Below are 22,673 nucleotides of genomic sequence, written 5' to 3'. Positions count from 1 at the left end.
ATTTCTACATGTATACCGTAACACTGACATTTACATGTGCACACACACATATTCTGAGAAGATTTAAGTTTGGAGGTGACATTCAGAATGTCTACAATATTGAAGAAAAGGAGGTTTTTTTCCTCAAGCTATTAGGAAGTTAGAATTGGAGTTCTGGTGTTTTGGAATTCCATATTCAGAAACTAAAAAAATTGTATTTAACCTTAATTGAACTAACCCAGGAAAGGTAACTTACAGGTACACCTCATTCTATTGGTTTGCTTTATTATGCTACTCAGATACTGCATTTTTTCACATATTGAAGGTTTGTGGCAAACCTGTGTCAATTCTATTGATTCCATTTCTCTAAAAGTATTTGCCCACTTTATGTCTCTGTCACACTTTGGTGATTCCTAGAATATCTCAAATATTTTCATTATTATGTTATGCTAATCTGATCAGTGATTGACTCATTCATAGCTTAGATGATGGTTAGCCCTTTTTAGCAATATTTTAAAATTAAGGTATGTACATTGAATTCTTAGACATAATACCACCGCACACTTAAGTGCAAACATAATTTTTATATGCACTAAGAAACCAAAAAATTAATTTGACTTGCTTCACTCCAATTATCTGCTTCATTGCATTGGTCTGGAACCAAATACACAATATCTCCAAGGTATGCCTGTAGTCACAGGTAGAACAAGTGAGAGCAATTTCTTTTAAATCTTGATCCTAATTTTTTTTTGAAAATTTTAAAAATGTTTATTTTTGAGAGAGAGAAAGAGAGAGTGCGGGAGGGGCAGAGAGAGAGGGAGAGACAGAATCTGAAACAGGCTCCAGGCTCTGAGCTGTCAGCACACAGTCTGATACAGGGCTCAAACTCACTCACTCAGGAGTGAGATCATGACCTGAGCCAAAGTCGGACCTGAACCGACTGAGCCACACAGGCACCCCAATTCTAATTTTCAAATGCAGTATTTGTTTGACAGGATAGATTTTGCACTAAAGTAATAAAGAACTCTTACACAAAGCAAAAAACAAAACAGGTTTAATGATTAGAACAGATGAATTAGTAGGTTTATATAACCATTAACTAAGGGAAACCCTAGAACCAGAAATAAGGATTTTAAAATTGCATGCAAAGTCTAGTTACCATAAAAACCAAAGCAATACCAAAATATCTCAGCTTCCTAGCATAGACTCCAGATATTTTTTATTTCCAACTCTTGGTAATCAAAATATGTACACTTTTGCATGCTACTGGTAGTGGAGGAGTAAGATTATTTGTATAGGACTACAATTATGTTTCACAGTTGGGAGGGCACATAAAGAAGTGTCTTCCTCCACTTTGTTGGGCCCATCTTAAAAAAAGGCACTCCCTAAGGTTCCTTGGTAACACCTTTGCTAGGTTTCTTAATTACTCACATAATCTTTACGTGTAAAATTACTGGTCCACTCATTTCACAGATCTGGGAACCACAAGGCATTGGAACTGCTTCTTTAACTCACATGCCAAAAAACTGGCTTTCTTAAGAAATGACCAAAACTTTGGAGAAGCAGTTAAAAAAAGAACGGAAAAAAAAAAACCCAAAAAACACCTGGGGCTTTGTTTCCTTGAAAATGTAATCATATGCTTAATTACTAGGCTTTGGCATGCACAGCCAGACACATCATGGAACTGAAAGAACCACCATATAATGGTGGCAGAGGGCTTTCTTGAAAAATTACGCTACTTTTCTACCTTCAGCTCCCTTGTACCAATGCAACTTTGTCCTTCTCTCCTTTTTAATTACAATACCAAGTGCTCTGAACCTGGGTTTGACCTCTCTGCTGAAAGATGTGTTAGAAAAGGATGCTTATTTTTTTTTTTTTTGAAAAGGATGCTTAAATAAATTACTGAGTCTTTCTCTATGATCATCAAAACAAAGAGTAATGGAAGTCTTGAGCTGCCTGTGGGCAGTTGTCCACTATTCACAGAATCTTCAGAAACAATTTGCCTGACACCAAGGAGAATTTATCACTAAACCTGACTCATGTTGAGCCATACTGAAACCGCACTTGGGTAGCTAGTCTCAAGTCAAACTGTGCTCGAACATTTCTTGACATTTATTGCATCCACGTAGAGTGCAATTTTTGATGCTGAATCAGAGATATGCGGCAATTGAAGGCTTCACCACAAGCATCACATTCATGGGTTTCTTGGGTTTTCACCTCTGCGTGGATCTTCTGATGGTTGACAAGGCTGCGCTGTTGACTAAAACTTTTGTCACACTTCTCACACTTGTAAGGTTTCTCTCCTGTGTGTATTCGCTGATGCTGAATAAGGCCTGAGTTCCGGCTAAAGGCCTTCCCACATTCATCACATTTATGGGGTTTATTACCTGTGTGAACACCCTGATGTCGAATAAGGTTACAAAGTTGACTAAAGCTTTTGCCACACTGTCTGCATAGATAAGGTCTCTCACCAGTGTGGATTCTCTGATGTTCAATAAGAAATGAGCTCCGACTGAAGCTTTTCCCACATACAGTACATAGATAGGGCTTTTCACCAGTGTGTATTCTTTGATGTTGTACAAGATGAGCACTGACACTAAAAGTTTTCCCACATTCATCACATTTATAAGATTTTTCCTTGGGATAGACTTCCTGCTGTATAACAAGACTGCAATTTGGATCAAAACTTTCCTTAGTTTCATTGTATGAGTAAGTCTTCTCTCTGGTGTGGATTCTCTGATGCTGAATAAGACCTGAGCTTCTACTAAAGGCTTTTCCACATTCCTCACATTTATGGGGTTTGTCTCCTGTGTGAATTCTCTGATGACGAGTAAGGTTGCACAGTTGACTGAAGCTTTTCCCGCACTCTTTGCACTGATAAGGTCTTTCACCTGTATGGATCCTTTGATGTTCAATAAGAAATGAGCTCCGACTGAAGCTTTTTCCACATTCAATACAAAGAAAAGGCTTCTCACCAGTGTGGATTTTTTGGTGTTGTATAAGGTATGTACTTAATCTAAAAGCTTTTCCACATTCACCACATTTATGGGGTCTTTCCCCAGTGTGAATTCTCTGATGTTCAACAAGTAATGAATTTCGACTAAAGCTTTTCTTACATTTGGTACAGTGATAGGGTTTCTCACCAGTGTGAGTTCTCTGATGTTCAATAAGGTGTGATTTCCAACTGAAGGCTTTCCCACAGTCACTACATTTATGGGGTTTCTCACCTGTGTGGATCCTTTGATGTTTAACAAGGCTCCTTCTCTGGCTGAAGCTCTGTTTACACTGATTACACTGATAGGGTCTCTCTCCAGTGTGGATTCTCTGATGTCTAATAAGGGTTGAGCTCACACTAAAGGTTTTTCCACAATAATTACACTCATAGGGCCTTTCCCCAGTGTGAATTCTCTGATGTTCAATAACAAACGAACTGCGACTAAAACTTTTCCCACATTCATTGCACTGAAAAGGCTTCTCACCAGTATGGACCCTTTGATGTTGAATGAAATGGGCCTTGCGGACAAATCCCTTTCCACATTCTTCACATTTATGGCATTTCTCTTCTGGGTTTGGTCTCTTACGAATAATGTTAGTGTTTCCTCTGAACATTCTCTGTTCCTGGGCCAAAGATTCCCTTGGTATTTCCCATAAGAAGATTCCTCTCTGTTTATCTAACCTACCAACAAGTTCAAAGGTTTCTCTACCTATGGGATCTTGATCAATTTCACTTTTGATTCTTGTAACTATTACACCCTGTGGTTCCACTTCTTCCTCAATTTCCTCAATTTCTTGTTTTACAGTTGGCTCCTCATCCTTATCTCTGTTTAAAACATCTGGAATAATAAATAGAAAATAGAAAATAGAAAATAGAAAGATTAGCCAGGCTCTTTGCTAGCAAGGAGAAATGCTTAGGAAAATAAGATTAAGATAAATCAATCCACTACATCTATAAAATGTGGATGATTACTTCACAGTATTGTTGTAAAAATTAAATTAGTTCCTATACATAAAGCATTTAAGACCATACCTGGCAAAGAATACAAGCTATGTAAATATTATTATTAGTTATCTGATGAAAAGTTTTTCTTAGAGAAGGGGTGTGAAGAGTATTGTTTTTTAACGGACCAAGCTTTGAAGTTTTAATTTTTTTTAGTAATCTCTACACCCAACATGGGACTCAAACTCACAACCCCAAGATCAAGAGTCACATGTTCCTCTGAATGAGCCAGCTGGGTGCCCAGAAAAGAGTGTTTTTATGAGGCAAATGATAAGTTAGTGGGGGTAAGCAGAGTTGGGAGGAAGGGCTGGTGATCAACAGAGAATTATGCAAGGTAAGATGGGCCAACAATGAAATAAAACAAGTAGTGGTGTGATGAATTAATCTGTCAAAGAAGAAAGGATGACACAGGAAGAAAACAGTAGGTTCTGGGAAATTTGGAATGAAACAACATTGCTGGAGTGTGAGTAGATTAAGTAACTGACAGAAAGGAACACAAAATGATGTTGAGAAAGATAAAAGACAAAAACCAGGAAGCAACAATTAATAAGAATTTACTTATTAAATAAAAAAATAAAAATAAAATTAAAAAAAAAAGAATTTATTTATTGCAATCAAAAGCATGCCAGGCATTGTGTAATGATTCAGTATGCAAAGATAAGACATGAAACTTCCTACCAAATAAAATGAATGACAAGTATACTGGGGAAAGAAAATAAAATGGTAAAATATTAAGTAAAGCAATTCCTGTATCAAGAGACAAAACAGCTTTAAAAAAAAATGGGTTGGAGTGACATGGAGTCTATGATATAGAATGACAAAAATAAATACAAAGGAACACAGTCAAGGTTAATGAAAGAAACAGGGAAAAGCAGTGTGTGGTAACCTCACCTACCACAAATCACCCCACGTTCTTCAAGTATACATGATTCTTACTCTTCCAAAGATGTAAAAGCCACATTGGAACCATCTGGTTCCAACTGAGAGTCTCTAAGACATCTGAGAAATGAAAATCTTGCATGTGTTAAGGAAAGATAACATAATGGTCTACGATGTAAACAGAGTGGCATATAGAACACTTAAGTCTGCCTCTGACTTCTTTCTTTTCTCTCTTGCTTTCTGCTGGATAATTCCACATATTTGGTTGATCACTACCAAATATATATTTGGCCCTAAACAATTTCCTTTTTTAGACTTCCTCTTTTCTCTTAATTTTCTAACCTTCTACCTTTGGAGTCATCTTCGAATTTTTCTTCACTCACTTTAAACCAGTCATTAAGTTATTTTATTCCAAAAAGCCTTCTCTTATTCCTCTAAGAAACTAGTAGAAACTTTATTTTTGCTTATACTACTTACAGTATTCTCTCTCAAATTCACTTCACTGGACTGCTTTCTTTCACACAATGAAAAAGGATCAAAGAACTCCCTCAACTTTCTGCCCCCTTCCTATAAAATTATATGCAATGGCACATGAAGATCTATCCCATTCCTATCCAAGCTGAATTCATCTACCTTCTCTTTATCCCACTTGTCTCTGAGTGTTTGTTCAATTATTAGCATTTTTCCCTTTTTCTTCCATCTGTATTCTCCATTGTCCAACATATCAACATGCATACAAATATGCTCAGCATACAAATATGTCCAACTATATCTTGAACTTGAAATCCTTCTCTTAATGAAATCCAAATTTGTGAAATAAAATTTTAACTCTGTAGCTCTCCATTTCCCAACTATGTTTTCCATGCCCAACATCTTCCCATTCAATCTGTTCTATAACCTACTGTGAAATCTGGCTTTGGTTTCCAGCATCTAGAGATGCTTCTTATGAAATCACCAATAACTCTTGAATAACAAATACAATGAACATTTTTCAGTCCTTTATTCAGCAGCATCTGACACTGTCGATTATTCCCATTTTGACACTATCTGTTTTTGGTTTCTATGCGGTTATCGTATTAAGTTTCTATGCTGTTGTTGTATGCTATATGTATGTATTGTTGTATGTTGCATTTTTCTAGTCCCCTCCCTACTTTTTCTTTGGCCTTTTCTAAAAAATCTCCTTCGTGTATTTTTCTTCCTTTGTCAACTGCTGTTTGACAAGGTTACTGTTACCAATAATGTTTACATTCCTTTCTTTTAAGCTTATTTATTTATTTATTTATTTATTGAGAGAGAGAGAGAGAGAGAGAGAGAGAGAGAGAAGAGATGAGACACAGAATCCCAAGCAAGCTCTCCACTGTCAGTGCAGAGCCTGACAGGAGGGCTCAGTCTCACAAACTGAGCTCATGACCTTAGCCAAAGTCAAGAGTTATATGCTTAACTGACTAAGCCACTCAGGTGCCCCACCCATGTTTACATTCTTACCTTGCTCTATATTCATACTCAGGATATCGCCACTTACATGCCTCAAAAAGGGCTTGCAATTAACATGATCCTCATCATCTGCTGTCATGTAGGTCTCTACCTCTAATTATCTTCTCTTAATGGGCATCCTCATCCATTACCCAAAGTAGAAAATCATCCTAGATTTCTCCATTTTTCTTTTTGTTACCCAATCACCAAAACCAAAGATCTGACTCTCTAGTATCTACCCTCTTCCCATGTTTTCTCTGGATGATGCAAAAGCCATCTAATAATCCTTCACTCTAGTCTTTAAGTTGCCCCCACACCATACCTACTGCGCTGCATCCAGAGAGATGTACAGGAAATGGAATTCCAGTCACATCACCACCTGTAGGTTCACTAGTACTCTATCACCTCTAGGATCAAATCAAAGCTCTTTACATTATGATACTCAGTGCTTCACAACAGGTTCTCTAAACCTCAAGTCACCCTTCTACCCACTTTCTCACACTGGAATTGGGCAAATTGCTTATGTTAATGTTTTATACCATTTCATTGCATATCTCGTTTACTAAATGTCCCCCAGCATTGTTTACCTGGTCAACTCTTGGTTGCTCTTTAGGACTCAATTCAAAGCAACAGTTCCTCCACAAAGCCTTCACTAAGTCCACTAGACAGATTAGGTGTTCTGTTTTTTATCACCAGTCCTCATCCACAACTGTATTACAGCTATTACTTCACTGCTGTTTTAACTGTTTGTGTTCGTCTCTTCTATGGGTTTGTAAATTCCTTGTGAGAAGGGGAAGTCTCTCTTAATGTTTACCCAGTGGTTACTGTTCCAGGGGTTTTACTCAAAGGAGTAAGACAAATTCTTATTTGCAGACAATATGAATGTCTAACTAAAATTTCTAGAAGAATTAAGTGAAATATAATAGCAACATGAAGACTAAGCTATAAAATAAATACTGGTACTTACTACCAAGGATAACCAGTTGGGAAATATTATAGAAAAATAAAATATGCTTTTCATGATAACAAAACCATAAAACCTATGAATAAATCTTACAAGAACTGTACGAGATCCACATAGATAAACCATAAACTTTTTCTGAAGGACTCAAGACAGATAAATAGAGTCAACCAAATTGCTAAAGAGATTCAATATTATAAGGATCTTAATTCTTCCTAAAACAATCTATGAACCCAATTGTATTCCAATCAAAATCTTATGAACTAATTAAAAACCCCAATGAATCTAAATCTCAACTGGAAGAATGCAGAAAACTAGCTAAGTGTATCCTGGAAAAGAATATAAGAGAATGATTTATCATGCTAGATATAAAATGCAATATATTGCTAAGTAAAATAGAGATGCTCTGGCACAAAAATAAACAGGTCAAAGAGATAGGTAAAGAAAACAAGTGACTTCAGTCTTGTACACAAAGCAGCACAGAAAGGACTATCTGTGAAATCTGGGCTTGTTAGCTATAATCACCTTCTGAGGTCTCTGCCATGCTTGTCTTATGTTCCCATCCTGTGATCATAGCTAATTTGTCTAGAGTACCGCTGACTCAAAGTGCATCTCTCCCAGGAATTTGGAATTAAAAATGAAATATGCAGTTATTCTGAACATGACAGAATTGTAACCTATCAACTCAGAAGCTATAGGGACAAAAGCATGTGGATATGAGGAGGAAAGACTAATCTACCAAGGAGAAAGAAACAAAATGCAAGGGTTAATCACTGACTTCCTGAGCGCACCAATTTTTGGGTTTAGTCCTTTTCTGATATCCAGTTGCAATCATGCTTATATATCCTATGAGCCACCTATGTCCCTACAGTAAGTTCTCTTGTTGGCTTAAGCTAGTTTGAGTTGATTCCTATAATCTTTAATCCGTTTTAATAATATGCTAGCTGAGAAGAGAGACAAAAAGCAAGGAAATGGTAAAGTGGAAGTGGCTAAACTTTAGGAAAGAACAAGAGTTACCACACATTTTCTAAAAAGGGCCAGACAATAAATATTTTTAGCTTTGTTAGCTAAAAATGGTCTCTGCTTCAACTATTCAACTCTGTCACTATAGCGTGAAAGTAGTGTCAGATAATACACAAAGGATTGGGCATGTCCATGTTTCAATAAAACTTTATTTATAAAAGTGGACAGTGCCAGATTTGGGCTGTGGACCATAGTTGCTAACCCTAGTATCTAAAAAAGTATAAAAAGAACAGTTTTCTTGGTAAAAGAATGACAGAATGGGGAAGACTTGCATTCTTAGCGCTAGCACAGTGCCTGATTAACTATTTATTGAATGGATGAGTAGTTGAACAAATAACTGAAAAGAGACTATAATCAAAGAACTGAAGCAATGAGATTAAGGTCTTACAGGTACAGCAATTCCCAATTCTGTCAAGGTCCAATAAGGTTCAAGCAGACTGAAAAGGAGTCATTAAAATTAAAGAAGTCCAGTTCATTTCAAAGAACTGAGATCAAGCTGTCAGCTGTATTATCAATGTTGTTACTAAAGTTTTTAAGTAAAAATCAGCATGGAAAGGAGAAAGGTATTAAATAAAGGACCAAAATTAAAACTGGAAAAGTATTGTATTAAGTAAAGCAGCAAGATGAAGTGCAGGAAAACACTATATTAGAAAAGTTAAGCGGGCACCTGGGTAGCTCAGTCATTTAAGTGTCAGGCTTTGGCTCAAGTCATGATCTCGCGGTTCGTGATTTTGAGCCCCGCACTGGGCTCTGTGCTGACAGCTCAGAGCCTGGAGCCTGCTTCAGATTCTGTGTCTCCTCTCTCTCTCTCTCTGCCTCTCCCCCACTCATACTATGTCTCTCTCTTTCTCTCAAAAATAAATAAACATTAAAAAAATTAAAGAAAAAAAGGTTAAGTAATTGTGATTTTTCATCAAGGGAATGGAGACAGAGTCTACAGAGGAAGATGAAAAGATTGTGGAGGGAGAAAGAACTGATAAAAAGCTGTAGTTCAGCTAAAATGAGAGCCTGAAAGTAGATCACAGATGGGCTCACTGCCATGCCTTCATCCATATGGTACTCACATTTTACAGTAGTAGGGACAGGCAAGACTGGGCATTTGCCTGGTTCTATCAACCAGGATACCATATGTGTGGATAAAGCTGGCAGTGACTCAGAGACACCATGGCATATTGGGAGAAAAAAATCAGCAGCTGATCTGGCTAGAGACTGAAGTGGTGTGCAGGAAGTAATAGATGATGTTAGAAAGCTAGGCAGGGGCTATTTAGAGAGGCCCTGGTAGGCAGGACAAGAAATTAAATTTTTTATTAAGCTCTCAGGAATCTGAAATTGTAAGCAGTTAACTAACAAAATCACTTTGGTGGCAGTGAATAGAATGTATTAAAAGAAAGGGAGTTGGAGGCAAGAGGCTAGTTTATGGGCTAATGCAATAATCTGTTCAAGAGGTACCAATCTTTTTCTTGTTTTTATGTTTACTTAATTTTGAGAAAGAGAGAAAGGGAAAGATAGTGTGTAAGTGGGGGAGAGAGGCAGAGAGAGAGACACACACAGAATCCGAAGCAGGCTCTAGGCTCCGAGCTGTCAGCACACAGCCTGATGCAGGGCTTAAACCCACAAACTGCGAGATCATGACCTGAGTCAAAGTTGGATGCTTAACCAACTGAGCCACCCAGGAGCCACAAGAGGTTCTGAGTCTTAAGTATAGTAATTCAGTTATACAAATATTTAAAGGCATATAATATATACCTGGTTCTGTGCTAAGTGCTGGAGAAATCAAATGAAAAAATATATAGTTACCATCCTCATGGAGACCAGTCTGGTTAGAGAAATAACATAAAGAATGACTAGAGTACAGTCATTTGATAAATTGATCGTAAACTGCATACAGTTGAGAAATTCAACAGAAGTGCAGCAGAGTGCAATACATGGCAGCACAGAGAGGAGTACTTAATTCTGAAGAGAAGGTCCTTGAGATCTTAATGGTTATTTGAGACTGGCCAGGTGTGAGTTATTTATGTGGTCTTCAAAAGGAGATGCCGAAGATTTTGGAGCTCTTAGAGAAGATAATAGGTATGATGACGATAGCAATCAACATTTATACTATACTTAGTACATGCTAACCAGTGTCCTAAGTGCTTTACACATATTAACTCAGTTAGTACTCACAGTAACCCTAAGAAGTAAGTGCTATTATTACTGCCATTGGGTAAAAAAGAAACAGGCACGGAAAGGTTATATAATTCACCCATGGTCACAAGGCTTCTAAGTGGTGGAACCAGGACTTTTGCTTAGGCAGTTAGGCTTCAATTGCTTCTCTTAGGTAGAGATAAAGATCTGGGACTCATCACAGTGGTAGGTGATGACCTAACTGCAGATAAGGTTCGCCAAAGAAAGCATGTAGATGGAGAGGAAAGCAATACAAGTAAGCAATAAAGAGCTTCAAATACATAAAGAGAGGTGAAATAAAATAAGGTCCAAGTGTCTATTCCATTTGACAATTAGGCTATTAAAGTAGAATGCTAAACAATTTAAGGGGAAGGGTAGAGGCAAGAAAAGGGGCTTAGAGATAATGGTAGGGAAAGTAAAGAATATACATTAACTACTCTTACAAAAACTTGGCTGTAAGTGAACAAGGAGCAGGTTACAGGCTCTCTCAAGGGACAGCCACTCCCCACCCCACCCCCCCCGGCCCTACTTTCCCCAACTGGAAGAGTCATAAACATACCCATCACCAAAATAAAGGTACCAGAGGAGAAGGAATAGAGACTGAAGTTGTAAGGGAAAAAAAAAAAAAAAAAAAAAAAGATGACGGATAAGTTCTTGGAGAAGTGAGGAAAAAGGAGCAGACCTAAGCGTACACACGAGGGGCAGAAAGTTAGAGTTCATATTCAGTGGCCTCTATCTTCTCTGTGAAACAGAAAGTGAGGTCTACTACTGAGTGATGGACCCAAGGAAAACTTTTTTAAGTTTTTGGAATGGTCACTAAAGGGAAGAAGAGAATGAGCAAATCAATGATAAAAAATTGGCTGAGATGTAAAAACCCACTGGAGACTATTAGAAAAGCCATGCATATATCCAGGGCATTAATCCTTTCAGTTAAACAATTTCCCCCGCTGTGCTTGGCAACTCAGGAGAAAAAGCAGATTTTATAACCAATACAGAATATGAAGTTTGCAGAATGGGTAGAGCACAATGACAAGGTGGCAAGAGAGCATGCTGGTGATAATTCATATGTAGGTCCATGGAATAGATGAAGAGGTGAAGTTAGAAGAGGACTGATAATCTGGGAGGAAAAAGGAGAAATCAAGGAACAAGTAGCACGACTGGGAATAAGCTGGTTTGGGAGGAAATGAGTAGAAGATGTAGAAGCGTAAGAAATTGTAGTAAGCTCTACATGGGCAGAGATCATGTCTGTTTTGGTCACCCCTGTTTAGTTATGGTCTAAGATAAAAACAATGGCTGAAGAATTTTCAAAGACTAAGATACTGGGGCTTAAGATTTGCCTGCCTTGACAAAATTGAGGGTTGATCACTGATGTGACTTGCTGAACAAAAAAGGAAAGCAAGGTTCCTGAAGACAACATGGTCAGGATATAGCCAGGCTTAAATAATGGCTGCATCACTGATGGCATAGGTTAGCATAGAGAGATTCTGAAATGTGACAAAATCTACGTGTGACAGACCAAACAATGTTGGCAGATGACAGCAGAAGAGAACTGGGTGGGTAGAGCAAGACTGCTGAAGCCTCCAAAGGGAGATTTTGTTTGAAGGGTTAAAACTAACGCTTTGGGAACAATACTGAAAAGCCAGGAGAATAGTAACTTCTCCCTTCCAGCCTTGAGACAAAGGATAGGGAAAAAGGAGGATGTGGGAGAGTAAGCAGCCTCTGCCAGAGAAGTGGTGTCCTTGGGAAAGTGCCAGTTTTCAGTTAAGGCCAGGAGGGGTAAGGAACATTATGTGAAGAAGAACAGGGGCTCCAGAAGGCAGAGTGAAAAGGGGTGGGAGGAAAGCAGTGGGAGGATGAGCCAGGAGGGAAAGTGCAGAGCAGTATGGGAATGAGATTATGAAGATAAGAAGCCAGAAAGGCTTGTATTTTGGTTTTTGCAAGGACACTACAGACGAGAGTCATGGAAACAATTAATGGCCAAAATGTTTGAATCTGAACTTTGGAACAAAGCGGTACTCGTGGTGGTTCAAGTGTTCTCAGGGTCTGATTTCTTATAGCTTCTTAGATATTTTAATCAGAGGAACAAAAGATTCTTACCCAGTGAGACCAGGTTTCCATAATTCTCCATCATGACATCTTTATACAGGCTTCTCTGAGCTGGATCCAGATAATCCCACTCCTCCTGGGTAAAAAACACAGCCACATCCTCAAATGTCAGCAACCCCTGAAATAGTACGATTTCTGTAGTCAGTTCTTGTTGTCTCAAGGACAATTCTACCACTGAAAGTAGCCGAAGCAATCACTTTTCAGAGCCGGGTAGTCTAGGAGGAACATGATTACCCAGAGATCCAAATGGGGCCCAATTCTGTATCAGACAAGCACCTCCAACTAGAGGGCAACTGAACTGGATCCTGGTCGTCAGTAGTGATGGTCCTAAGGATAGAGCTTTTCTGGCTGAATCATTATACCCTAACACTTTTATTTTAGTAAGTTGCCCCAAGGCCTCCCCAAGTTTCCTGCACCTCATTGCCCGGCTCCATCCAACTCTATTAGCAGTGGCTTGAGACCCTGTTCAATTCAATTGCAGGAAGTTCTCTAAGCGTCTACCTGGGGTCCTAGCTTCGTGACAGGCGCACAAGACACAGGGAAGAGTCAAAAATGGTGCCTCATCTGGAAGAACTCACAAATGAGAGCGCTTGTTTGCAGCATTACTAATTTTCTTCAGCTAATTTATCAAGTCGCTCTTGAAACGAAGGGCCAAGTGGGCGATTTGGTCGCGAGGCGCAACCCGGACCACTACGGAGTACTTCCTTGCACAGCGCTGGCCTTAAAGACCACGGTCGTGGGGTTGGGGGCGGGGGGGGGGGGGGCAGGGTGGGTAGCGCGGCCTAGCTCCAGTAGTGGCCAGAGAACAGGGATACCCAGAGGGGCGACTTACCTTTGGCTCCGGCGGGGGGCTCGGGGAGGCCATCTCCAGGACAGAAAATCAGGACGGGAACCCGGGAAAGCCGCAAGGTAAGGAGCTTCTCGTGAGGCCTACCCGGCCGTTGGAAATTAGGCCCCACGAAGGCGAGGCCTCCAGGCTGGGTCTGGCCAGGTCCTGCCTCGGTCCCAGAGCGGTCACGACCCCAGCAGCATATCAGACCCACTACTTGGTTGTCCCCCAACTCCAAATTCCCTCCCCACCTAGCTGCGCAGCCTTCCAGGCCTCACTAGAGCCTCCTCCCAGTTGCCAGTTCCTCCTCCTTTCAGCCAAGGAGCGCTATGACCGCCCGCCCCCGGACCAGAAGGCGTCACCCGGAACCTTCCCGGGACGCCCCCCAACTACAACTCCCGTCGTGCTCTGAGAGCGCGCCTCGGTCCAGCCTCCGCCGGCAAGACCCATCGGACTACATTTTCCGGTGTGCAAAGCGGGAGGGAGCCTCTGGGGAGGCTTAACAGGAAAAAGGGAACACCTATCACTAAGCTTACACTTGATTGGCTGGTCTTGGCGCGTCACTGCCGGCTGGGGGCAGAGCCCCAGCCGGTAGCTCTCCTCCGAGATGGCGGCGCTGTCAGTGTCTGGCGTTACCAGAAGAGGCCTCACGTGGATAGTCTTAGGGGCACCACGCAGAGAATTTTGGTCTCGATTCAGGTAAAGCGGAAGGTTAGATGGTGGGTCTCGTTCAGCGAAAGTGAGAGAAACTGAGGAGGATGAAAGGACGAATTCAAAAGTGGGAGTTCTGCTATTAGGACGATACCCTGGCCCTGCGCCTGACTTGGGATAGGACGAGAAAGTACGTTAGGTTCTGAGTTCAGAGGCTTCAGCGCGGGTGTCCTTGAGTGGTGGGGCCCAGTCTTGGCCTCAGTTTTCTCATCTTATAACGGAAATGCCGCCCCCTTTCCCTTCCACTTCACTCGTTAGTGTAGTAAGCAAACAGTACTGACCATGTGTTCCAGGCACCGACTGTGGTATCAGGATACAAGTGGTTCGTTTGGAACGAGTAACATGGAACGTGAACGTGAAAGTGCTCCGTAAACTAAGTGCATTTGCGCGGGGTATTTCTTCACAAGCTAGATTCAGAAATGAAGCGTGGCCTCCTCGTTTTGTTCGTTTGTCCATTCATTGATTCATCAACAGATAGTTACTAAACGCCCTCTCAGGCCCAGCATTTCCCTAAGTAGGTTACAGCAGTGGAAGCAAAGTCCCTTCTCAGAGCTTAAGTGCTCTGGCATATGGGGAAACGGTGGCCCCATAGGAAGTATTTTGCTGAAAGCAAGTTAATGGCACAGCTGGAACCCGTCTTTGACTCTCCATCTACTGCTTTTCCCCAACACGGGGCTCAAACCCACAAACTGCGAGATCATGACCTGAGCCGAAGTCGGACGCCCAACCGACTGAGCCACCCAGGCGTCCCTCTTTTCTTTCTTTTCTTTTCTTCTTTTCTTTTTTCTTTCTTTCTTTCTTTCTTTCTTTCTTTCTTTCTTTCTTTCTTTCTTTCTTTCTTTCTTTCTTTCTTTCTTTCTCTTCCTTCCTTCCTCCCTCTCCCCCTCCCTCCCTCCCCTTCCTTCCTTCTGTACTTCGTCCTTCCTTCCCCCCCCACACATCATTCATTTCTGGTGCCTCCCAATTTTTGTAGTGATGACCAATCCCAGTCAGATACCAGCTCCATGGAAAACAAGAGTGAATAATATTTCATTAAGCACTGAAATAGTGTATTAGGCAGATTTCCTCACGTTGGCCCATGTACTCAGTAGTAGTTATCCAAGCAGTTTTCAAAGGACCCCAAATCAATAAAACAGGTTTCTGTATTCCGGAGTTTATAATCTGGTACAGTGGTTCTTAACCAGAGATAATTTTGCCTATCAGGGGGCGTTTGGCAGTGTCCTTTGGTTATGACTGGAGCATAGGAGTGCTCCTCGCATTTACCCTGCCCTGGGTAGAGGCCAGGGATGCTGCTGAGCATCTTACAGTTACAGGATAGCCTCCTACAACAAAGAATTATCTGGTCCAAAATGTCAAGTGTTTGGGCTGAGAAACCGTGATCTAGTAAGAGAAATAGAATGTAAATAAATAAAACTCTGGTACGATGACGTGTGCCGTGAAAGCAATATAAAGCGCTATACTAGATCAGAGGAATTTATAGTTATATTTGGAGAAATCAAGTAAAACTCCTTGGAAGAGAACAGTTCTGTTCTAGGACTTAAAGTAAGATTTCAATAGGCAAAGATGAAATTGGCATCTCCTGTAGGATGTAACTTGAGGTAACACATGGCCTCAGGAAAGTGGGAAACAGAATGTAGTAGTTTAGTGTGGGTAGGGCATGGAGTGTTTATAGTAGATTTGTAGGACATGAGGTTAGAGCGGTTGGTTGGGTTTGGAAACTGGGAATCCCAGACAGGCGATTTACCTCTTTACTGTTCTTAGGAATTCTTACAGCATGTGAAATCTGTAAGTAGCTTTTCTTTTCTGTCTGTATCAGCTCAGTTCAACTCTAAGCTTCCAAAGGCAGGCACCTATCTTATTCTTCTCTCTACAGTGCCCAGAAGAGTAGTAAGTGTGCAAATTATTGGTTGATTTAGATGGATGGGTAAGATTAGGTCTGGTGTTTGTCAGTTTGTCAGCTGCATTAGTGCAGTTAACCAGAGATTCACATACTTGTTTTTGACCATTCTAGAAAAGAGAAAAAGCTAGTGGTGGCTGAGACACTAGAAGAAGTGAAGAAAGAGCCTATTTTGGTGTGTCCACCCTTACGAAGCCGAACATACATACCACCTGAAGATCTCCAGAGTCGTTTGGAATCTTGTGTCAAAGAAATTTTTGGTTCCTCTGTCGGTAACAGTTGGCAGGATGTGTCCCTGGAAGATGGCCTTCTGAAGTTCAGTTTCTTGGCACGTTTAGCTGATGACTTGGGCCATGCAGTGCCCAACTCCAGGCTTCACCAGATGTGCAGGGTCAGAGATGTTCTTGATTTCTATAATGTGCCTATTAGGGATCAATCTAAATTTGATGAGCTTACTGCTAGTAATCTGCCTCCCAATGTAAAAATCACTTGGGGTTACTGAGCAGAAGAGGAGCTCGTTAAGATCATTTTGTCCTGAGCAAGGGGGCTGGTTATTAATTAGACTTTTGATACGTTACCATGTGAAATGCTATCAGAACTGTTCTCTAAACCCACTTTTTCTGTGGAAGGATGAATTATCTCTTTTTCTCATCATGAATTAACAAGTAACAAGATTTTCTTTTTTCATGTTTGCTGGAACTTTGTTTTTTTAATGGAATCAAGTCTTTAATCATGTATGAAAATTTCCTTCTTTGGAGGACACTGTAATTAAACTTGGGTTTAAGATACAAGGCTATTATATGTTCACACATGGTCTTTATTTTTTACGCATAAATTAGTAGATGCAAAAACAGGTTTTAATCCTGTTAGGACTCTTAAACCTAAGGTGGTATTAATTATGTATAGTACATATACAAATAAGGAAACGTAGATATGTATAAAAGAAATGTAAAAATCTATGTACAGCAAGTTGTTTCTTTCATTGCTTTACTACAAGAGTAAAAATAGTAGAAAATGATACTGTTCATTCTAGATTAATCTCTTTTGGAATTAAAGTAAATTTCTTGAAGAGTGTTGTGTATTTTTAAATTTTTTAAAGGTGAAATTTGTGGGTTGCCTGAATGTCTCAGTCGATTAAGCATCCGACTCTTGATCTCAGCTCAGGTCTTGATCTCAGGGTTGTGAGTTCAAGCCCCACGTTGGGCTCCATGCCGAGTGTGAAGCCTACTAAAAAAAAAAGTAAAATTTGCTTTTTTGCCTTATCATTTCCTTAATTTAAGTATTATAAACGAAAGAATATATATGCCAGCTATGAAGTGCTGTGATTTTTCTTAAAAGAGATATGCCAGCTTCTGTATCTAAATGAATATGCTCTTCAAAGGAGATGATGTTTATTTCAAAACCTTTATCTTTTCTGTAACTTTTTATTTTTTTTAATTTATATTTGAGAGAGAGAGAGAGACAGCACGCAAGCTGTCTGCAAGGGGCAGAGAGAGAGAGAGGAAGACACAGAATCCAAAGCAGGCTCTAGACTCTGAGCTGCCAGCACAGAGCCCAATGCAGGCCTCGAACTCCCGAACTACTCCCGAACTGTTAGACCGTGACCTGAGCCAAAGTCAGTCAGTTAACTGACTGAGCCACCCAGGCACCCCTTTTCTGTAGCTTTTTAAAAGCAGCTTTGAATACCTATGGGTATCCACTAGGGCCGTAAGTCTTTGCAGACTTTGGTGTACTCAATTTGTGGAAATAACTCAAATAGCAAGTTACCAGACAGTTCTGAATTACAGATGTTAGATGAGGAAGTGATTAAATTAGGGATTATTTTTGTTTAGACTTTAGATAATGGCTAGAGAGTAATAAGAGGAAGAAGGAATTTCTTATATTTTACCTTGACTACTTACAGTTCTGAAAGAAAAGTGACAGGTTTTAAACAAAGGAAATTGCATTTATTTTCTTTCTCGGGATGACTACTTTGAAGAGGGCAAAAATCATGTGGGTGTATAAATTCTGGCACATTAGAAAAATTAGTTACATTACAGTCATGCCCAATAAACATCAGCAGATGATCAGGTTTTTAATAACCTGTACATTAAAGAGTTTTTCAGAAGTCTGGAGTATCAGAGTGTCTGGAGCTTAAATATCAGAGCTATCATATACCTTCTATGTGAGAGGGTTTCAGTATGGAAATATTTGAATTTTACATACAGGATTTGATCATTTCATTTCCCCCACAACTTTTATTTCTGATCTGGAGACAGGAAAATGTATAAAGGGCATGATGGAAGTAATGGATGATAAAGGCGGTTTGAAAAAACAATTGGTTTCAGCTGGAGAACTGTAAAACCAGGCTTCTCATGAATGTAAAGGCAGAAGAAATTCTTTGTAGACTGGAGCTGTGTTTCTCAAAATCCAATGTGCATACAAGTCACTTGGTGGTCTTTTTAAAATGCAGATTCTTATTCCATAAGTCAAAAGTGGGTCCTGAGCTTCTGTGTATCTAAAAACCTCCTAGGCAATGGTGATAATGTTTTGAGTAACATGGCCCTAGACCCTAGTATTGAAGTGGGAAAGTTCCAACTCTGAAGCAGCAATCCTGGAAAGTTGAGCTACCAGAAAAGATAAACTGCACATCCATCAATAACTCTAGAGGGCGTCACTGTTCTACAGTCCAACACAATAAACATACCAGAATAATGACCTTAGGTTTTCCTGAAGATTAAGTTAGGTTTGCTAACTTATTCACTTAAGTAACCAAACTTGATATAATTCTAAAAGGTTACATTTGTAAAAATTAAGTGATTGCTGTATAGAAGGAGTTGTCCATTAATTTTACTTAGTTGGATCTTTGAACTCCATAAATATACTTACAAAAACCCTGATGATAAAACATTCAGGGTTAATAGAAATAGTCTTGTACAAACAATATGTATTTTAAGCCACATAAGTAGACTTCTCCCTCTCCTTTTTAATTTTAATGTCATTTTTCTGATTATAAAAGCACATTTTTTTAAAAATTTGGGAAAGACAAAAAATACCATTTCCATCTTACTGCTCAGATAATCACTTAATATACTAGTACATTTTTAAATGAAAATAAACTTTTCTCCTGTATTTTAAAATTTACTGTGACATTGTCCCCCTGCTCCCTTCACTCTATGAGTGTTTCTACATTTTAAAAGTCCTTAATAAATTTGATTAATAATGCATTATTCCATAACTGGATGTTAAGTACAGTAGTCCCTTCTTAACCTTGGGGAGATGCATTTCAAGCCATCCAGTGGATGCCTGAAACCCTGTATAGTACTGAACCCTATATATACTATGTTTTTTCCTATGCATACAGACCTATGATAGCTTAATTTATAATTAGGCACAGTAAGAGATTAACAATGACTAATAATAAAATAGAACAATTATAACAATATGTTGTAATAAATGTTATGTGAAGGTGGTCTCTGATGGTATCTTATTGTACTCACCCTTCTTGTGATGATGTGAGATGATAAAATGCCTATGTGATGAGATGAAGTGAGGTGAATGATCTAGGTGTTGCCATGTAGCATTAGGCTACTATTGACCTGATTTACATCAGAAGGAGGCTTATCTACTTGGAGACTGGGGATGACTGCAGGTAACTCAAACTGTGGAAGGTGAAACTGTAGCTAAGGGGTAGGGGTGGGAGGACTACTGGAATTATTCAACCAATATTCTATTACTGGATAATTAAATTATTGCCAGTTTTTTGCTTTTATTCTTATCTATTTGTTTTAATCTGACTTTTTTATAGTTGAGTATTGGTCTGCCATAAAACTCCCTTTTACTCAGAAATGGAAATCATTCCACTGTAAATTTCTTGACTCTGAACCTAGGAATGGGCAACTTGGTCCTGCTTCCGTGTGTGTGTGTGTGTGTGTGTGTGTGTGTGTGTGTGTGTGTGTGTTTTAATAAATATTTATTAATCTCAAGTCATCCTTTTGGCAATTTTTTTTTTAATTTTTTTTTTTTTAATGTCTATTTATTTTTGAGACAGAGAGAGACAGAGCATGAACGGGGGAGGGGCAGAGAGAGAGGGAGACACAGAATGGGAAGCAGGCTCCAGGCTCTGAGCCATCAGCCCAGAGCCCGACGCGGGGCTCGAACTCACGGACCTTGAGGTCGTGACCTGAGCTGAAGTCGGATGCTCAACCAACTGAGCCACCCAGGCGCCCCGGCAATATTTTTTTTTTACGTAAGCTCTACACCTAACATGGAGCTTGAACTTAACCCCAAGATCAAAAGTCACACTCTACTGACTAAGCCAGCCAGGCCCTCCTGTCCTACTTCATTTGTAATCCATTAACGTGTGTTCTTGTGTATCTTAAAGTATAAAGTGACAAGTACCTTGAACTCAGTCATACCTGCACACATGAGCTTTATCTTATCTGCAGTTACTTTTCTATATCATTTTTATTAGTTTATTTCACAGTGCAAAAGTTCTCAAGTTTTTACTTGAATGATTTCTAAGTTGTCAAAGTAGTTGGCATAAAGTTTTTATAATATTCTTTTATTTTCCTTTTAATGTCTATTGGATCTGCAATGATAAGCCCTCTTTCACTTTGGTATTTGTTATTTTATTCTTTTTATTTGACCAGTCGGGCTTGTAGTTTATCAATTTTGTCTGTCTTCTCAAAGAACTAAATTTGTCTTTGTTAATTTCTTTCTGTTGTTTATTTTCCATTTCATTGATAATATGCTTTTCTTATTTCCTTTCTTATATTTACTTTGGGTTTACTTTCCTCTTTTTTTCTAGCTTTTTGAGGTAGACTTGGGTCATTGATTTTAGAACTTCTTTTCCAGTATAAGTCACTAAGATGATAAATTTCACTTTTTAGCTTTAGCTTCATCCTACAAATATTTTCATTTTACTTCCATTATCATTCAGTTTAAAATATTTTCTAATTTCTGACTTCTTCCTTGACCTGTGGATAATTAGAAGTGTGTTTGATTTTCAACTATTTGGGAACAAATAAGAAATAACATATTCTGGATTATTTTATTGCTTTCTAATTTAATTCCATTGTGGTCTAAAAAAGTACTCTCTGATTTCAGCATTTTTGAATTTGTTAAGATTAATTTTATGGTGCAGTGTATGGTTTATCTTGTTAAATATATCATGTGGGCTTAGTGTTCTATAAATAGCAATTAGGTCAAGGTCATTGATAGTATGATAGCATTGTTTAAATTTATGCCTTAACTGATTTTTGCCAAGTTATTCTATCAATTGCTGAGAAAGGAATGTTAAAATTTTTAACCATGATTATGGAATTGTTTATTTCTTGCTTTAATTCTGTCTCAAATTTTGCCTCATATATTTTGAAATCCTTTATTAGGATTTATGATTTTTATGAATTTGCCATTTATTTTTATTTTTTATTTTTTTTAATATATGAAATTTATTGTCAAATTGGTTTCCATACAACACCCAGTGCTCATCCCAAAAGGTGCCCTCCTCAATGCCCATCACCCACCCTCCCCTCCCTCCCACCCCCCATCAACCCTCAGTTTGTTCTCAGTTTTTAACAGTCTCTTATGCTTTGGCTCTCTCCCACTCTAACCTCTTTTTTTTTTTTTTTTTTCCTTCCCCTCCCCCATGGGTTTCTGTTAAGTTTCTCAGGATCCACATAAGAGTGAAACCATATGGTATCTGTCTTTCTCTGTATGGCTTATTTCACTTAGCATCACACTCTCCAGTTCCATCCACGTTGCTACAAAAGGCCATATTTCATTCTTTCTCATTGCCACGTAGTACTCCATTGTGTATATAAACCACAATTTCTTTATCCATTCATCAGTTGATGGACATTTAGGCTCTTTCCATAATTTGGCTATTGTTGAGAGTGCTGCTATAAACATTGGGGTACAAGTGCCCCTATGCACCATTTATTTTTTTAAGCTTATTTATTTTGTGGGAGAAAGAGTGAGAGAGAGTGCACATGCCAGCAGGGGAGGGGCAGAGAGAGAGGAAGAAGAGAATCCAAGCAGTTCTGACAGCAGGGAGACTGATGCAGGGCTCAATCTCATGAACAATGATATCATGACCGGAGCCAAAGCCAAGAGGACACTCAACTGACTGAGTCACCCAGGTGCCCCAAACTTGTCATTATTATTACTTTTTATTTTTTATTTTTTTTTAATTTTTTTTTTTAACATTTATTTATTTTTGAGACAGAGAGAGACAGAGCATGAACGGGGGAGGGGCAGAGAGAGAGGGAGACACAGAATGGGAAGCAGGCTCCAGGCTCTGAGCCATCAGCCCAGAGCCCGACGCGGGGCTCGAACTCACGGACCTTGAGGTCGTGACCTGAGCTGAAGTCGGATGCTCAACCAACTGAGCCACCCAGGCGCCCCGGCAATATTTTTTTTTTACGTAAGCTCTACACCTAACATGGAGCTTGAACTTAACCCCAAGATCAAAAGTCACACTCTACTGACTAAGCCAGCCAGGCCCTCCTGTCCTACTTCATTTGTAATCCATTAACGTGTGTTCTTGTGTATCTTAAAGTATAAAGTGACAAGTACCTTGAACTCAGTCATACCTGCACACATGAGCTTTATCTTATCTGCAGTTACTTTTCTATATCATTTTTATTAGTTTATTTCACAGTGCAAAAGT

The 22,673-nt window shown here is 39.3% G+C and overlaps 2 protein-coding genes across 4 annotated transcripts; one reads left to right on the top strand and one right to left on the bottom strand.

Moving 5' to 3' along the window:
• Positions 1-1,016: 1,016 nt before the first annotated feature.
• ZNF189 (zinc finger protein 189) lies at positions 1,017-13,784 on the bottom strand. Of its 3 annotated transcripts, none has more exons than XM_019454320.2 (3): positions 13,417-13,784; positions 12,576-12,702; positions 1,017-3,812 (listed from the first exon to the last, which is right to left on the bottom strand). In XM_019454320.2, exons 1-3 carry the CDS (start codon positions 13,447-13,449, stop codon positions 2,092-2,094), a joined length of 1,881 nt encoding a protein of 626 aa, XP_019309865.1. In that variant the 5' UTR covers positions 13,450-13,784; the 3' UTR covers positions 1,017-2,091. The 3 variants fall into 3 exon arrangements, with proteins under 3 accessions (XP_019309865.1, XP_019309867.1, XP_019309866.1); XM_019454322.2 differs by having other exon boundaries at positions 12,576-12,657; XM_019454321.2 differs by having other exon boundaries at positions 12,576-12,660; positions 13,417-13,783.
• A 197-nt stretch (positions 13,785-13,981) lies between these two features.
• MRPL50 (mitochondrial ribosomal protein L50) lies at positions 13,982-17,090 on the top strand. Its single transcript, XM_019454328.2, has 2 exons — positions 13,982-14,112; positions 16,136-17,090. The coding sequence occupies exons 1-2, from the start codon at positions 14,021-14,023 to the stop codon at positions 16,521-16,523; spliced, it is 480 nt and encodes a 159-aa protein (XP_019309873.1). The 5' UTR covers positions 13,982-14,020; the 3' UTR covers positions 16,524-17,090.
• The last annotated feature ends 5,583 nt before the right edge of the window (positions 17,091-22,673 follow it).

Source organism: Panthera pardus, unplaced genomic scaffold, assembly GCF_024362965.1.
Source record: "Panthera pardus isolate Hobbes unplaced genomic scaffold, ASM2436296v1 HiC_scaffold_20, whole genome shotgun sequence".
In the NCBI taxonomy this organism is placed as follows: domain Eukaryota; kingdom Metazoa; phylum Chordata; class Mammalia; order Carnivora; family Felidae; genus Panthera; species Panthera pardus.
Note: the sequence above shows the minus strand (reverse complement) of the source record. Positions and strands in the feature narration are given on the sequence as shown.

Bases quoted from the DNA above. Each gene is read 5' to 3' on its own strand.
- ZNF189 (XM_019454320.2), bottom strand. From the start codon at position 13,449: ATGGCCTCCCCGAGCCCCCCGCCGGAGCCAAAG. The intron at 12,703-13,416 runs GTAAGTCGCCCC...GTACTATTTCAG, and splicing joins GCCCCCCGCCGGAGCCAAAG to GGGTTGCTGACATTTGAGGA. The intron at 3,813-12,575 runs GTAAGAATCTTT...TTATTATTCCAG, and splicing joins TGGAAACCTGGTCTCACTGG to ATGTTTTAAACAGAGATAAG.
- MRPL50 (XM_019454328.2), top strand. From the start codon at position 14,021: ATGGCGGCGCTGTCAGTGTCTGGCGTTACCAGAAGAGGCCTCACGTGG. The intron at 14,113-16,135 runs GTAAAGCGGAAG...TGACCATTCTAG, and splicing joins GAATTTTGGTCTCGATTCAG to AAAAGAGAAAAAGCTAGTGG.